This window comes from Eschrichtius robustus, chromosome 17 (genome assembly GCF_028021215.1).
Source record: "Eschrichtius robustus isolate mEscRob2 chromosome 17, mEscRob2.pri, whole genome shotgun sequence".
Lineage (NCBI taxonomy): Eukaryota > Metazoa > Chordata > Mammalia > Artiodactyla > Eschrichtiidae > Eschrichtius > Eschrichtius robustus.
This window is the reverse complement of record NC_090840.1, coordinates 48,294,000-48,310,977: the sequence shown is the minus strand read 5'-3', so window position 1 is coordinate 48,310,977 and position 16,978 is coordinate 48,294,000. Positions and strand designations below refer to the sequence as shown.

The following is a 16,978-nucleotide window of genomic DNA, read 5'->3' as shown; positions in this document are numbered from 1 at the left end:
CTTTTCTGCCACCATGTTTTCGAATTCATCCGCATTAAACTTAGTAAATCCCCACTTTTTGGAGATACGGATCTTCTGGCGGCCAGGTAACTTGAACTTGGCCCTGCGGAGGGCCTCAATCACATGCTCCTTGTTCTGCAGCTTGGTGCGGATGGACATTATGATTTGGCCAATGTGGACCCTGGCCACTGCCCTGGCGCTTTCCAAAGGTACCGCGCATACCTGTCTGGAGCCTAGATTGGGGACAGCATGCCAGTCATTAGTGTACACTGGAAATGGCTGTCTCCAAGGTCCCTTAGGGCAACCCGTATAGGCAACAGGCTGCATACACTACTGAGGAAGCTAAAATCATCTAGTTAAATACCTGTAACTGCAGTAGCTAGAGTACAGGGTAGGGCTGCATTTTCAGTTTTACTAGGTGTTGATAGATTATACTCCAGAGGCTGCCCATTTGTGTTCTCACTAGCAGTGTACAAGAGCCCCATATTTTCACATCTTTACCAATGCTATAGTCAGACATGCTAACTTTGCCAAGCTGATTGTTTTAACCTGCATTTTCCTGATTATCGGTGAGATTCAACATTTTTTTCATATGTATTTTAGCCATTTCTCATGTATACGTACCTTTCATTTAAAGTTAAACTTAGAATTTTACACAGAATACCATTCTCTGAAGTGAATTTTAATATTGTATTAAAAAATCAAACTTGTTACACAGTACATATGTTCTATGACTTTATGCATACATCCATATACATATATCAAGGTAAAGTCCAATACAAAAAAAAAATAGCTTTCCCATGGCCAGTGTTCTACGGAAGTAAGACTGTGCAAACTTTATTTTCTAGTCAAATGAGATTGCAACACTAAGGCAGAACAAGGCAAAAGCAGATGTGTCCACAGTATATTACAGAATATCTTGCATAGCTTATTTGTTCTCACTTGATAAACTCATTTTAGGATTCTGAAAGATTTTTTTTTTTCTCAATGAATTTATACAAGTTAGTGTGTACTTTTTGCCTTTGTTCTATAGCAAACCAGCTTTCTCAGTACTAGTTATGTTTTAGTTTACAACCTTACAGAATTAATGATAGCTTGAGCTTTTGGGGCTCTGAACTGTTTCACTGTAATCCTTGATACAATGACGTGCAAATACATGTATCATTTTGAATCTTCATCTGTATCTCAGGCGATTTTCTAGGGCTTCCATTCTCTGTGTCATTTCTTCTAGTAAATCTCAAATTAAGGAAGAGGAATCTGAATGGCCTGTATTTATTTACATTCAAATCAACTTGATTAATCTACATAAGAATTTGTGTCCTGAAAAATCCAAGGCTTTTGGGGTTTTTTTTTCCCATTTCTGTTAAGTATTTTAAAATTCTGACTTACAAGTTTATAGTAACTTATTAGCACATGCTATCAAGACCATAAATCTGTATGGGGTTAAATACTCTTTTTTTAAAGCCAGATAGTTCAGTTCAAATTTTTCTTTTTAAAAATTTTAATTCTACTCACACCCATGTTGCTTATAAATTAATTTGCCATAGCACACCTCTCAAAGCCAAACTGATAATGTTGGGAATGAGGTGAAGAGAAGAAAACAAAAGGATTAGGCCTTGGAAAGTAAGATGACATCAGAAGAGATGAAGAAAGATGAGGAGTTTTCACCAATGATGATAGGACCAAAGTGTAGCAGCCTTGAAGACTTCTGACCTATGCTCTTCTAATTTTTTTAAAATTTTTTTTTTAAGATTTTTTTTTTTCTTTTTTTGGATGTGGACCATTTTTAAAGTCTTTATTGAATTTGTTACAATATTGCTTTTGTTTTATGTTTTGGTTTTTTGGCCGCGAGGCATGTGGGATCCTAGCTCCCTGATCAGGGATTGAACCTGCACCCCTGCATTGGAAGGCGAAGTCTTAACCACTGGACTGCCAGGGAAGTCCCAACCTATTCTCTTTTATATATAACTTCCTTATTCTCTTGTGAAGTAAACCCTCAGAGGTGGGCTGGGAAAAGGCAGAGCAGAGGAGCATTAGAATAAACATTTGTCTTCCTTCCTGAAGCTTCTTAATACCCTCCACCTGCTCCCTCAATGGCAGAATGAGAGCCTGGATTCATCACCTATATTAAACACTGTCAGATTATTTTACTTTACTTTATGGAGCATATTTCTGGTTTTCAGAGAGGGAATGGCTATATGCTGTTCTTTATTTTATAAACCCATTTGCACAGAAATAATTCAGAATTAAACCGTTTCCCTTTAGACTAGTTGATGCATGTTGAGCTAGATATCAGGCAGCTTTAATAAGCTTACTATAATTTTAAGTTCAGAGCATTTGGCAGGGTGTTCGGTGTATAAAAGCACTGAATCCTCATTTCTCCATTATCCCAAAGCATCCCTTTTATTTGTAATAATTGTATTAATGGATCATTGGATCCTGCTGTTCCCTTGGTAGAATGTTTCATCTTAATAGAGTGCTGATATAAAAGATCTCTGCTGCCAAACAAAACCCCACCCCAGTCCTCTAGAACCTACACACTGACCAGATGTGGCCGCAGTGTGGCTTGGGACCAAAGGAAGGGTTTGGAGTTTAGGTAAAAGACTTTGAAACCTCTTCATTCTACATTAATTCTTTGCCTATACGCACTGTATCTTTAATGCACTTCAGATCTGGTATATAGCTTTCATTTCCTCCCAGCAGAGAAGGAGTTAAATAAGTCTGTCTTTACTTTGCATACTGACTGGCTGACTGGCCTAAACTGCTAAACCTCCTAGAACCAACCGCAGATAGCAGCTAAGTGCCTGACCTGTGCCGGAAGCTTGGCTTGCCCTTGGCTCTCAAGCACCTATCAGTCTGCTTAAGAAAAAGCCTTTCTTGGAGTTCACTGTTCTTGACTTTATGGAAATGACTTCATTTGTTATATACCCATATATAGAATTTTTTGAAGTTGTGATAATATTCTTTGCATTCCATACAGAAGCATAACATTAGAAAAGGATATAGCGCTGCGTTAATTTTCTTACTTCTTCATTTGCAAGGTTCTGGAACATTATAAGGTTTTCACATTTGCATTGATTGTGTTTTTCTTCCAAAGGACTTCCTAAGAAAGCAGATGGAAAGTGTTCACCTCTATAACCCACCAAACTCCCCAGACTCGTAATAGTAGGACTGAATCAGCATATGAAGGAAACCATAATGAAAGAAATGTTCAACTTTTTCCATGCAGCCAGATCCAGTAAATACCAGGAAAGGGCTGTATGTGCTTCCAATGCTAGAAGTGCCCTTTTTTGTGGACTGCGGGAAGACTACTCCACTTTCTTTTAGTTCATTTTTTTAGTTCTCATTTTTCTTAAGTTCTTCTCTTTCCCCCTCTCCTACTTCCTACTTCCTCCTTTCCTGTCCTCCCTTAAGCTGAGTTTGTTGGCAAATTGAGAGGCTGATAGCAAATTACCCTATAGTAATATTTTACTCGGAATTACCTGAGGATTTTGTCGAATGGAAAAGTTTTTGTGTAGACCGTGCAAGATTGTTTTCTTCAAACAGATATCTGTGTTGCACTGCAAAATTAGAACAGGAAAGTATGTCTCGGATATTTATGGTGACTGGCTCAGATTCTGTAAAGAAAAAGAAAACTGAAGTCAAACCTGTTTAACATGGTTGTGGTTATAATACAGCCATCAACTGTCAGAGTAAGGTACTTGGTACTTATAGAATGGGGTACATAGCTTTATTTTGGGACATACTATGGCAGAAAGACTGTCAGCAGAGAGGCTATTACCAACTATGGCTAAAAAAGTGTAGAGTAAATGTTTCCTGTGTGATGGAACAACTTTTGTCTGTGGGGAAACCGTGGTGCAAAGCATCAACCAAAGATTCTAAAAATACTGCTTTTAAAAAATGTACCTGTTGGCTTGCGGGCCCTCTTTGGCAGTTCCCCTGCTGGGGAATCCCGTCTTCCATGAGAGTCTTCCAGAGCTGAGAGGTAAAAGATGACCAGAAGAGTGACACTTGTCCACATGGGCGCATGTGTTCTTTAGAAAACTGGTCCCAGACCAACTCCTTACCTACCTGCCACCACCCAGGATGTTCTGGTTTGATTTGGTAACACCACCGATTCACAAAAGCACTTGGTTCCCCTGATAATCTAAGACCTTTCTAGGGCAGTTCTCTTTAGTAAGAGAAGCTTGGATCCCTTAAATGCATCTTAAGAATATCCCCCAAAATGTTACGTCTAGAAGGTAGGGTGGGAAAAAAAATTAAGTTTGTCCAAGGATTAAGTTGCAGTGGCAGCAGCTCCATTTGAGGCGTTTCAGCTTAAATGAAAGAGCTTAAAGGCAGAACATTACCAAGTTGCATTAGAAATCTGAAAGGCCTTCCCTTCCTGGCCTCTTTCATCCCATTGCTCTTTCCTATGGAGGAATAAGACACATCACTTTGGGATTTTACTGGCGACTGAAGCTGGGACAGGAATAAAAGGAAAAATGGTGAGAACTGCTATATGCAAGGACACCCGGCACAACAGTGAACTGGAGAAAAGCACACGGGGCTCCTATGCGTAAGAAAATCTAAATTCTAAACCGCAGTTTAATGTTCTGTAAACAAGTAGTCCGTGCAAGAGGGCATTCTTTAAATTTTCATCAGTGAGCTTGGAAGGACTACCATCCCTTTCCACTCTAGTTACAGGTGTATCCCAAAATTGTGCATCAGCTTTCCTGATTCATATAATGTTTTTTTCTAGTTTCGTGATCATCTCCATAGGGTTTTTGTGAGGATTAAGAATTTTGCCATGTGTCAGAACACATCACACTGCTCAGTACAGAGCAAGTGCTCAAGCAACGTTAGCTATTAGTTTGTCTTCCCTCTCCCCTATTCCACTTTTTGTGCTTAGTGTTTCTGGGCTTCACTGGCCCTGCCTACAAGGGAGGCACTTTTTTGAGCACTTTGAAGGAATGGATTGAGAATTTCTCACTCACGTGCTGCTGTGTTTGCTAAGGTCTCTCCTAGACATAAGCTATAGTACCTTCACATATGCCTTTCCGTAGTTTATCACTTATCTCGCCCATCGTGCTGAAGTCTTCGGCATAGAAGAGATGCTCTTCTGTGGGCTCAGAGGCAATCTCTTGTAGTTCTTCCTCAATGGCTTTCCCTACCCCAACAGCATACATGGTTACACCTAAGGAACAGAGCAAATTAAGAGCAGGGTAGTTACACAGACATGGAAAACAAACTTATGGTTACCAAAGAGGAAAGGGGGGGAAGGGATAAAATAGGAGTTTGGGATTAACAGATACACACTACTATATATAAAATAGACAACAGGGTCCTACTGTATAGCACAGGGAACTATATTCAATACCTTATGATAACCTATAATGGAAAAGAATCTGAAAAAGAATAATCTGTGATTATATATAATATATATGTGATATACATATAATCTGAATCACTTTGCTGTACACCTGAAACTAACACAACATTGTAAACCAACTTTACTTAAATTAAAAAAAAACACAGTAGTTAGAGTTGTATTCCCAGGATCTGGAAGTTGTGTGTACTGCACCCAAAGCCAGCTAGATATTAATAAGTGGTGTGATTTGAGGGGTCCATGTCAACCTCCCTTTACTTTTGCATCATTTTAATTTTGGCTTTGTGAGCAAAAGACAGGGATCCAAGAGAGGAAGGTGAGGCATGAAGGAGAGATTGGGGAGCTAGACCACCAACCTGTTGCTCAGCTCTGGACAAGGTCATTAACAAATCTTCAACTTTCCCCTGAATTAGCCTTGTGGGTAAAGTAGAAAAGGGCACTACCTTATGGCTTGCTTGCTAAATGAGAATCTCTTCTGGGAGAATTCTAAGAAACAGGTCAGTTTATGACCTTGTAACCTAGTTTCTACTTCTCAGAGGTACAGATAGGAACTTTAAGTGACCTGCGGCCAAGTGAAGCTGGATTCTGCCCACCCATCTTGGGAGGACAAAGCCTTGTGAGGAGGTGCTAAGCTGAAAAGGAGAATCTGCAGACCAGAGGAAATCCCCTAAGTAAGTCAGAAAAAAGAACAAACCCAAGTATCAACCTGAGATTCCAAGAGGCATATGAGATTGTTCCAAAACCTTTTCTAAACAAAATTAATCATTAGACTCCCTTCCCCAATATCCCCTTCATTTGAAAGTAAAACATAATAAGAACTTAAGTTCTGCTTGATTTTCAGCAGGTATCTTATTCTGGCTAATTCATTAGACTAGATTTTTTTTTTTAAATGGACATAAAAATGGCTCTTTAAGCCAAAGGGCAAGAGTTGGCCTCGTTCTAAAGTCTATGTCAGGTCAACAGCCAAGTTCAGCATATTTGTCTGAGAGCCCAGTGACTTTATGCACAACTTCCTAAAAAGGATAACTACTATTTTAAGATTGTGTTAGCTATACATAGCAGTAATTAAATTCATTAGAGGATGTCACTTCAGATAAATCTTGTTGATTCAAGAACCAAGTAAACATCTGTTTCTTCCACCACCTGTCTTTGGAGGATTCGTGGAAATTTGAGTGGGTAAGAGTAAGGTAGATTGGCTTCAATGAGACAAATAAAAGGGTTGACAACTGTCTTTGGAGACAGGGTGCTTTCCCCTATACATTTTAAGAATGCAGGTTAGAGGGGTCTGTGGGTTTGACATAGGCTCAGGTAAGAGCAGGAACGGAGTTCACCAATGCTACTGCCAGCACTTTCATCCTTTGTTCATTCACTCAGTAAGGGCTGGTCACACATGTACTGTGTTCCATGCCTGATGGAGGCACTGAGTCCATAACGTCTTGGATGAAGCCCTGGTTGGTACATATCCTTTCCCTCTTACAGGACCTGCTGAAGCAATGTGCCCTCGACAAGTTCTTAAAGAAAGCAGCTTTCAAGCAAACTGCTTCACAGCCTCAAGGTTTCTCATCTCCCCAAGGGAGATCCAGACACTTTCCCTCAAGCTCTCTCCACCAACCATCATAGCTTTTGGGTTTCCTTTCGTCAAGAGCCATATTCCCCTGCCACACTTGACATCTATACGCAAATGAAGTCACCTCAAATGCCCCCTGCATTATACATGGAGTCAGACAAACCTCAGAAGAGGCTGAGCTCTACTGAGCAGCAAGAGTTTAGAGTCATGATCTTGTGTGACATTTTGATTTTCTCACAAGTTAAATTTTGCCTCCTGCAAACACACACGAGTATTCGCTGTCCTAAGGCTACTGCACTCCCAGAGTGTTCACTGGAAGCACTGCTTAAAAAAGAAAAGTATTGGTAAGCGTTCTTCCTATCAGGAGTCTATTTTTATCAAGCTCTTCAGGTGATTCTAAAGCAACCAGACCAGTGTCGGAACTGTTGTGTATTTCTCTGGTTAAATAGCACGTGCAGGATTGATTCTCTGCTCTGGCGGTCACACCCTGGCTAGTAAATCACAGTAGATGATTACTCAGGTATAGTCTGTGTGTAGACCAACCTCCCAGTCTGCAAGATTTTCGTATCCTTCCCGAGTCCTTTAACTCCTGTGGGGTGCCTTTAAGGCCACTAGGTGGCAGTTCAGTAAAGGTGTGTAACAGTGGTGACAGGAAGCCTTTCTGTCTGCTCAAAGAATCTCACTCCTGTGGCCCCATGTGAACACCAAGTGAGTTTAAGAAACCCGAACCTTGAGTGGTGTAAACCACACCTCCATCCCATATTACCATTGGCCTGGGCTTTACTGGCCCACTCGGAGACATCATCCTGAGCCCGTCCATCTGTTAACACGATGGCCACTCTGGGCACCCGTGCGGAGAGAGGCCTGGCCCCTTCTACTTGGGTAAAACTTCTCTCAAACATGTGTTTCAGAGCCAGTCCAGTCATAGAGCCCTTGCCCATGTATTTCATGTGGGCCACAGCTTTTTTCATGTCTTTGGCCGAGCTGAAGTTTCTCAGGGTAAACTCTGTGCGGACCTGCGTGGAATACTGGAGCAGCCCCACTCGAGCGGCTTTTGGGGAAATTGCCAAGGAATTTATAATTCCAGTGACAAACTGCTTCACAATCTCAAAGTTCTCTTCTCCGAGGCTCTTGGATCCATCGATCACAAAGACCAGGTCAACTGGGCCTTCAGTGCATCCTACAGGAATGAAAGGAAAGTTGAGCTAGTTAAATGATAAAAATCACTTATGCACAAGAGGAGAAGAAAACTGTGCGTCCACTGGAGGCATAACCACTTGGGAGAGCCACCTTTATTCTTTACATAATACACAGGACAGACAGTGTAGGGAGAGTAACGAGCAACAATAATGCTCAGAATTGCCTTTATATGCGGCTTGTCAAATTGTTAAAAAGTAGTATTTTCCACAAGCAAAAACACACAGCAGATGTACAAATTGGAAACCAGGTCCACACTGTACCCTGGGTCACCGGCAGCCAGGTCTGGGAGGGACTGTGTGTATTGTACTCTGAAGGGTCTGACAGCACCCAAAAGATTCCAATAACTTTACTCCAGGCGGGTGATACCACCCCGGTGCTGGCATCTGACAGACAACAGACTTGGAAAGTCTTCCAGTTCGGCTCGGCCATCACCTCTTCCAGGGAGATTTCCTAGTAACTCAGCTTGTCTTAGTTACTCTCTGTGTAGCCCTAACACTACTAATTTAGTCGACAAAACATTGTTTATTGAGCACCTGCTTTGTGTAAGGCAGTCAGTGCAGCAGGATTGCAACAGTGACCAAAGCAAACTCCCTGACACCACGTTGCTTACAGTCCAATGTACTCTGTGCAGTGTTCCACACAGTACAACGGCTAGTTAATTATGTGTCAGTTTCCTCCTCCAGTCTGCCAGTTCCTCCTCAGCAGGAGCCATTTCTCATTAATTTCTGTACCTCCAATACCTGGCACACAATAGTTGTTAAATAAATACTTGTTGACAGAATAAACGAAGGAGGTGGTGTCCATTGGGTAGCACACCCGTTAGTATCCTATTGACTTTTTTTTTTTTTTTGGCTGAGCCATACAGCCTGTGGGAACTTAGCTCCCCAACCAGAGACCGAATCTGGGCCCTCGGCAGTGAAAGCACGGAGTCCCAACCACTGGACTGCCAGGGAATTCCCCCCTATTGACCTTTTAAAGTTTTAAAATGAATTATCACTGTGAATTCTTTATCTATATGAAAGTTTTCCAAGCAACTCAGATGGGTGACAGTAAAAGCTTTATGCAAATACGTAAGCAAACTGGGTGTGGAGAGATTTTTTTGTTATTTAGGGCTGCATAAGAAAAATTTACAGATTCCAAATGAATGATCTCATTTCAAACAGTCTATGCAATATACATTCCCTTTTACATATCAAGCAGCTGTCTAATATTTGAAAATGAAGCACAGCAATATTAGGAAGTAAAGACACACATGCAAAAATATTTCTATTCCTGGGCTTAACTAACATGCTAATGTAATTGTGTGTGTGTGTGTGTGTGTGTTGGAAGAGTTGGGTTCCTCTCTTTCTTCATTAAGTGCTTGTCCTCTTTACCCAACCTATTGATCTGTTATTAATGAGAGGAAAAGGCCAATTCAGAGCTTCATTTACATTCATAGCCTGAATCTCAAGGAGTGTGCACGTGACTCTCCAGCAGATTTCAGAAATAGTGAAATAATTTTCCAGCAGTGAATCTGTTTTCTCTTCTTCCCCATATACTCTTTTCTTACAGAATGAAACCAACACCTGCAGCCTCCATGCATAGAGGGGTGTAGAAGGCTTCGCCAGGAAACAAGAATCCTAGGTGGAGTGGAAGAGCATCAGGGTGAGAGGTGCCAGACTCTCACTTTCAGATCCAGGGAGAATGACAGTCCCTCTTGCTGGCTACTTGTTTGCAGGAAGGTCACTCAGCTTTCCTTGGATGTTTTCTTTTGGTAGTTAAGTCAATGAGACTGGAACGGAGCAGTGTTTTGCTTTCTGAACTTAATTTTCACAGAGTTCCAGAATTTCAGGGTTGGACAAGACCTTTAAAAGCCACTGGTCCAGTCACCCCTGTTGCTCACATCTTTACTGCATCCCTACCCAGTAGCCATTCATTCAGCCTGGACCTGAACACCTCTCCTGATGAGGAACTCATCACTTCACCACTGAAGCCCCATCTGTAGACAGCTCTGCTGTTGATGATTACATTTGTAGCCATCATTTGTCGAGCAATTGGAATGTGCCAGCACTGGGCTAACCACTTTTAAATCATGATATCATGTATTCCTCATGACGATTCTGTGAGGTATTATCTTCATATTATATGAAGAAACTGAGACTCAAGTTAAATAATTTCTCCAAGGTCACACAAATGTATGAATAGGGGGTTCAAATCCAGGTCTGTCGAAGCTCATGATCTTAACTAATTGATCACACAGCTTCTCTGAGACAAAGTGTCTTTGTCCTTATACTCAGCTGTAGCTTCTCCCCGATGTCCTTTCTTTCCCTGGGGTCTGGGGGGAGTGTCATATAAATAATGGGTGAGGAGATTGTCAGTTTGGTATTTGAAAGGTACCTCAAGTCTTTTTTTCTACATAGATCTTCCTTTATTTTTCACTTGACATCGTATTGAACTTCCCCACCATGATGCTTTCTAAATCTTGTCTCTATCCTTTTTATTTTTTTTCTAAAAAAAATATTACATGCACATGGAACAAAGTTCAAACACTACAAAGGGTATCTATATCTATATATCTCCATCTACCTATATAGCTATATCTATATTGAGAGAGAGAATATAGGTTAGAGAGAGCCTTTTGCAAAATACATCAATGGTAACATACTATAAAAACCATTCAGCACCATGCTTTTTTCACCTAAAATATCTTGGGGATACATCTAGAGCTGCTTCATTCCTTTTAACAGCTGTATAGTATTCTATTGTATAGATGTACCATAATTTATTTAATCAGTATCTTATGGATAGACATTTACCTTATTTCCCATTTTTGCTACTGCAAATAACGCTGCACAAAACATCCCTTTAAATATGGCTATGTGTTCTTATGTGATAAGAACACATGCACTTATCTGTGGGATAAACTCCTAGAACTGGAACTGCCTTTAAAATATCGCCAAATTGCCCTCCTAAAAGTTGTACCAATTCAGATGCCTAGTGATAAATTTACAATTGCCTATTACAACATACCATTGCTGGAGACTTCCCTGGTGGTCCAGTGGCTAAAGTCTCCATGCTCCCAATGCAGGGGCCTGGGTTTGATACCTAGTCAGGGAACTAGATCCCACATGCCGCAACTAAGAGTTCACGTGCTGCAACTAAGTGTTCGTGTGCCACAACTAAAAGATCCCGCACATGGCAATGAAGATCCTGCGTGCTGCAACTAAGACCCAGTGCAGCCAAAAAATAAATAAGTAAAAAAAAATTAAAAAAAAAAAAAATACACACACCCACACACACCATTGCCAATATAAGGAAACATCAAAATTTTTGAACTCTGATAACAGGTAAAAAAAATGTATGGTAGCTTTAATCTCTCACTATACATTTTCCCTTTTTTTTCTTTTATGGCTTTTATGTTTCATGTCATGTTTAGAAAGTTCTTCTCTACTCTGAGATTATAAAATAACTCAAGATTTTTTCTGCTACTTTAGAGGTATTATTTTTTAAGTTTGAAAGCACAAATCTTACCTCCCTCATTCCAGATATTCTTATTCAGCTAGGATCATTCTAGCCTCTTAGCTGATAGTGAACTTACAGTCAACTAAAACCAGAAGTTTTTTCATAGGTGCAGTTAAGCTCTCTCTTCCCCATTCTGTATCTATGCATACACATTTATATCTATGGTAGAAGCAGAGGTGAGGGATTTATTTCCTGCAAATACTCCAAAAAGCAATTGCTCCCAAACCAAATTAAGGTAGAAAACCAAGTTGAGATCACTTACTTTTGCACCGTCTTCCATCCTCAGCTAGAATAAATCCCTCTGAGCATTTGCAGATGTAAGAACTGCCACGATTAACACAAATGTGTTCACAGCCATGGTGGGTTGATTTGCAGACATCCTTCCCTGAGGGTAATGTAGGAAGTTAAGCAACCTCATCAGTGTAGAAATGAGCTGGGTTGAACAGTCATGTCAGGACAGATCATAGAAATAATCCATTAAAAAAAATCTCGGTCAAACTTCCTCTATAACATCCCCCTTTTCAGTCTAATACTCAGGATACGGCATGGTAAAGGAAACCTCCTCCTCTCAGAAAGCTCTAGTTCCCATGAAACTGAATGGTGAGATGGGTAATCCGGTGTCCTGGATTTATTGTTAATTTTTAGAATTGTTCGATGTGCTTTGAGTTTTGATTTTCCCAAGCTACTGATTTTTCCCCATAGACATCCCAAACGCTTCAGTTTTAATTGTCTGATTAACATTTTTCACGTGTGAGATACTTTTAACTCTCCAAAGTAGTTACAGCCTTTTAATCTTCACAACGTCCTGTGGAAAGAGGAGGGCAGGGATAATTATACCCAATTTATAAATGAAGAAACGAAGTTTCACAGAGTTGCCCAAGGTCATACAACCAGTTGATGACACAGCTGAAGCAGGACGTGTCCTGAGTAGTCCTCCTCCGCGGCATGAAAGCCTTTGGTTCTCTGGTTCTTTTCTGTCATTAGCTCCCTACAAGGAGAAGCTTCCTACAAAATTGGAATCAGTGACTACAGATCCCTCTGGAAGTGGGAATGGTGGGATTTGATTTAGCAATCAAATTTCAGAGGAAGAAGTTGTGCCTTGTGTACAATTGTGTACAATAGCTCAACTTATTGAGCAAAAAGTATGTTGAACGAAGAAATGATGCACATGTATGCCCATGCTTACAGAAAGAGAAGCAAGAACAAATGGCTCAGGCAGACATAATGGGCAGAACTGTAGCCATGGGCTCCGTAGAAGGACACCGCCTTGTGAAGGCAAAACATAGGCTAGTGTAGGGAGCCCTGCAGAGTCAGGCCACGGACCCACGGGCATCCCAGGAATCGGTTTTTCAGACAGAACTTCTCACTAACAGTAGAAGCCCCTCTTCCTGGCAGAAGAATGCAGAATGAGTTCTCCCCAACCCCACTAAGGTTGACCTGTGGAGGCCCCCAGTTATTTCGGGAATCCATGAGGATATTCCCCCAAATCAACCTCAACAGCAAGTGAATTTTTTTTTTTAAACTAAAAAAGGAACATCCTGCCCACCAGAGCAGAGTATCACAAAAGCAAGTGGACAGTGTCAAGATCCCCCAAAGCAGGGATTAACAGCTCAGAATCTCACAGTGGAGGAAAAATCTCCACCTTGTTCTTGTCTACTGCCCACCTCACTGAGCTTGGCCAACCCTGTCTCTTCTGTTGGGGGCTGTGATGGTTAACTTGATGTGTCACCTTGTCTAGGCTATGGTGCCCAGTTGTTGCATCAAACACCAGTCTAGATGTTGCTGTGAAGGTATTTTTTTTAGATGAGATTAACATTTAAATCAGGAGACTTTGAGTAAAGCAGATTATCCTCCATATTGTGGGTTGGCCTTATCTTGAAGACCTTTAGAGAAAAAAAAGACTGAATTCCCCAAAAGGAAGAGGGAATTCTGCTTCCAGACTGCCTTTGGATTACAGCTGCAACATCGGTTCTTCCCTGGGTCTCCAGCCTGCCAGCCTGCCCTACAGATTCCCCGTCTATCTATCGATCTATACACACACACACACACACACACACACACACACACAACGTACACATACATTTTATTGGTTCTCTGGAGAACCCTGACCAATATATCTTCTAAGTAAACTCAGCATCTGTTTTGAGTGACCTACAGAAGCAAATGATAGAATGGATAAACAAGACTCACAGAAAATCCTTTCGGCCCTTCTCGCACCTTCTGCCCTTACTTATAAGGTTTTCCAAGAAAAAATAGCACTATAACTATTCTTTGATCCTTATAGAGATTGCTGGCAGAGATTCTAATCCCATCCAATGACTAGCCAGGCACCGTGCTAGGCTCTGGGCATCCACACAACTCTTGTGGAAAGGGCCTACAGCTGGGAGAAAGTGAAAAGCAGCGAAGAGCCTGACAACTCAGGACCTTGACTGAGAAATTCTTGAAGAACTAAGGGTCTGTTGTACTGATCACTAGGACAACAGTTTCAGAGCACCCAAGGCAGGAACTTACAATAGTGACATTGATTATAAAGGAAGACTTTCAATGCTTAATGAAGTTCTCCAACTGTCCAAGACCCACAGATGGAAAAGTCTGCCTCTACCTTGAAGCCACTTACTTCTGCAGTGTTTCCCATCCTCAGCGAGTCGGAATCCCTCCAAGCACTTGCAGATGTACGAATCACCACTGTTCACGCAAATGTGTTCACAGCCGTGGTCTACTGCTTGGCAGACATCTTTCCCTGAGGACAGCAGAGCAAGTTAAATGTTACCAACATCAATTTTCCCTGGGCTTCACCTGGGAATTTCCATTCATCTCAGCCACTGGACTCCAGGGCCACCTGAGCTCAGTGATCCGTGGGGAGGAAGGTAAAACTGAGGATGAAGTTCAGCGGCTCTAGTTCGGGCTCACTCTCCCAACTTCCTCACTATCACCGCCACCGTCATTCACCAGCACCTACTTCAGTGTCTCATAAATATGCAAGCCATCATCAGCTTTCTGCAGATGCAGTTTGTGATATCAGAAAGGAAACACTGTTGGTATGATTACTTAGGAGATTAAACCTCAATTTAGATTAGTGGCACTGAAATCTAATTTTGGCTTTTCCCCTGACATATGACTTTGGAGAATGACTTAACCTTACCTTTCCTTTCTGAAAAATGAGAAAAATACTTCCAGTTACCCATCTTTTCTTCAAATGTGAAATAAGAGGTGTTCTTTGTAAAGTACTTTTGAGAAGCTTGAGAAAAAGACGACTGATGGGGTGGGAATCATTTGCTCAGGGTTACACACCCCCTTTTGACTATATAGAGACGTGTCTTGGCCCCATCTAAGAGGCCTTGCTTTCTGAGACGTAGAATGGCCTCATCATAAGGTGGTCTCTAAGAGGGATTTGCACCACCAGAAACAACAACAACGATACTAATTAAGAATAAAGAAACAGAGGCTCAGAGAAGTTAAGCAACTTGCCCAGCTAATAAATGGCAGAGCTAGAAGCTGATAGAATACTGGATTTCAGACTGTACATCTTTCCAGTAGAGCACACTGCCAACCTGTCGTTTCTTTCCACAGGGCACAAATGAACACCTTTGGTTGTAGCTCTGGCACTGACTTTTTTCATTTGTCCATTTGTTTGTTTTCTTTTTAATAGACTTTATTATTTAGGACAGTTTTAGATCTACAGAAAAACTAAAGATAGTACAGAGAGGTTCTATAAACCCCATACCCAGTTTCCACTATTATTAACATCTTTTACTAGTGTGACACGTTTGTTAACAATTAATGGACCATTACTGACACAGTAATATCAACCAAAGTCCATAGCTTATTTATATTTCCTTAGTTTTTAAGCCAAAGTCCTTTTTTTCTGATCCAGGATCCCACATTACATTTAGTGATCTTGTGGCATTGGTTTTTGAGAGTAACTGATACACAGAGATCAGTACGGTGGATTTCATGCAGAGGTCAGATACAGTAATGTGAGCCCACTCCAATAAAAACTTACTTCTGCAGGTTTTCCCATCTTCACGGAGTATATACCCTTCAAAGCACTGGCACACAAAAGAGCCTCCACTGTTTACACACGAATGTTCACAACCATGGTTCCCCAAAGCACAAGAGTCCAATTCTGACAATCCAATTGGAATTAGAGAAAGAGAAAAAGGAAATGATTCATACATTACTTATTCAATCTTATAAGACATTTCAGACGCCTTAAATGAAAGCAGTACTTTATCCCACAGGGCACATTTCAAAATAGAAAGCATGTCTATAAGCAAAAATTCTTAATATATAAAGAGCACATAAAATAAAACAATATGATCATCTCCATAGGAAAAATGAACAAAAGACATGGAAAGAAAAGTTACAAAAGGAGAGATAAAAATGGCCTATAAATATTAGAAAGTAAGTTCCACATTATTGATTATCATATAACTATAATGTCAGCTTATCTACATATCTGCTTATGTATGCATGTATGTGTCCTACTTTGGTCATCCATCCATCCAGTCACTCATTCGTTTGTTCACCGAGTTGTGGGATATTTCATGAGTCCCTTCTCTCTGAGTCAGGTACTCTTCTAGGGTCTGGGGATGTAACAATGAATAAAACCAAGTTTCTGCTTTTGTGAAGTTTACATTTGGTGGCAAGGGTGGGAGGAAAGAGGGGGCAAGACAAACGACAGACAAACAAATATATATGTTATATGGGGAAGGTGCTATGGGGAAAAGCAGGACAAGGGGGATACAGAGTGCCCGCTGGTTTGCGGCATAGGGAGGGCTTGTTATTTTACATGCTGCAGTCAGAGAAGGTGACGCTGAGCAGAGCCCTGAAGAAAGAGATGAGTGAATACGTAGTGTTTGGAAAGAACAGCATCCAAGGAGAACGGCATCTGCAAATGGCAGTGGTAGGAGTGGGTGTGGCACGTTTCAGGAAAGGTAAGGAGACCAGGGGGCCAGGCAAGTGATAAGCCAGGATAGACCACGTGGGAGTCACAGGCAGTGGTTGCATCTAAGTAAGAAGGGGTCACTGGATGGTTTTGAGCAGTGGAGAGACATGAACTGACTTTATTTTTAAAGGACTACCGTGCACAGAATGGGGCACAGGTAAGGCTGGAGCACGGAGAGCTGGAAGAAACCCAGTGCACTGATCCTGGTGGCCCAGACAGGCTGGTGAGAGGGGTCAGACTGTGCCTGTGCTTTGAAGGTAGAGCCTACAACTTTTGCTGATGGGTTAATATAAAGAGTTTATCTTCATATGGCTATGACAGAAGAGTCACAGGTGACTCTGAGGTTACAGGACTGAGCAACTGCAGAATGGCATTGCCGTCCACATGGCTGGGG

General features: G+C 41.3%; 1 protein-coding gene and 1 non-coding gene across 4 annotated transcripts in view; both read right to left on the bottom strand.

The window, feature by feature from the left end:
• Nucleotides 1-277: 277 nt before the first annotated feature.
• Nucleotides 278-415, bottom strand: LOC137751671 (small nucleolar RNA SNORA70). The gene has a single exon (XR_011070917.1). It is a non-coding gene; the product is annotated as a small nucleolar RNA SNORA70 (small nucleolar RNA).
• A 246-nt stretch (nucleotides 416-661) lies between these two features.
• MATN2 (matrilin 2) overlaps nucleotides 662-16,978 on the bottom strand; it is a 153,429-nt gene continuing 137,112 nt past the window's right edge. For 2 of the 3 annotated variants that reach the window (XM_068526259.1, XM_068526257.1), the window contains exons 11-19: nucleotides 15,640-15,762; nucleotides 14,254-14,376; nucleotides 11,899-12,021; nucleotides 7,702-8,115; nucleotides 5,024-5,176; nucleotides 3,907-3,978; nucleotides 3,483-3,617; nucleotides 3,005-3,103; nucleotides 662-1,230 (exon numbers count right to left, since the gene is read on the bottom strand). In XM_068526259.1, the coding sequence (XP_068382360.1) occupies nucleotides 1,175-1,230; nucleotides 3,005-3,103; nucleotides 3,483-3,617; nucleotides 3,907-3,978; nucleotides 5,024-5,176; nucleotides 7,702-8,115; nucleotides 11,899-12,021; nucleotides 14,254-14,376; nucleotides 15,640-15,762 (1,298 nt within the window). In that variant the 3' untranslated portion in view covers nucleotides 662-1,174. The remainder of the gene's footprint in view (nucleotides 1,231-3,004; nucleotides 3,104-3,482; nucleotides 3,618-3,906; nucleotides 3,979-5,023; nucleotides 5,177-7,701; nucleotides 8,116-11,898; nucleotides 12,022-14,253; nucleotides 14,377-15,639; nucleotides 15,763-16,978) is intronic. The other variant, XM_068526258.1, reaches the window with a different exon arrangement.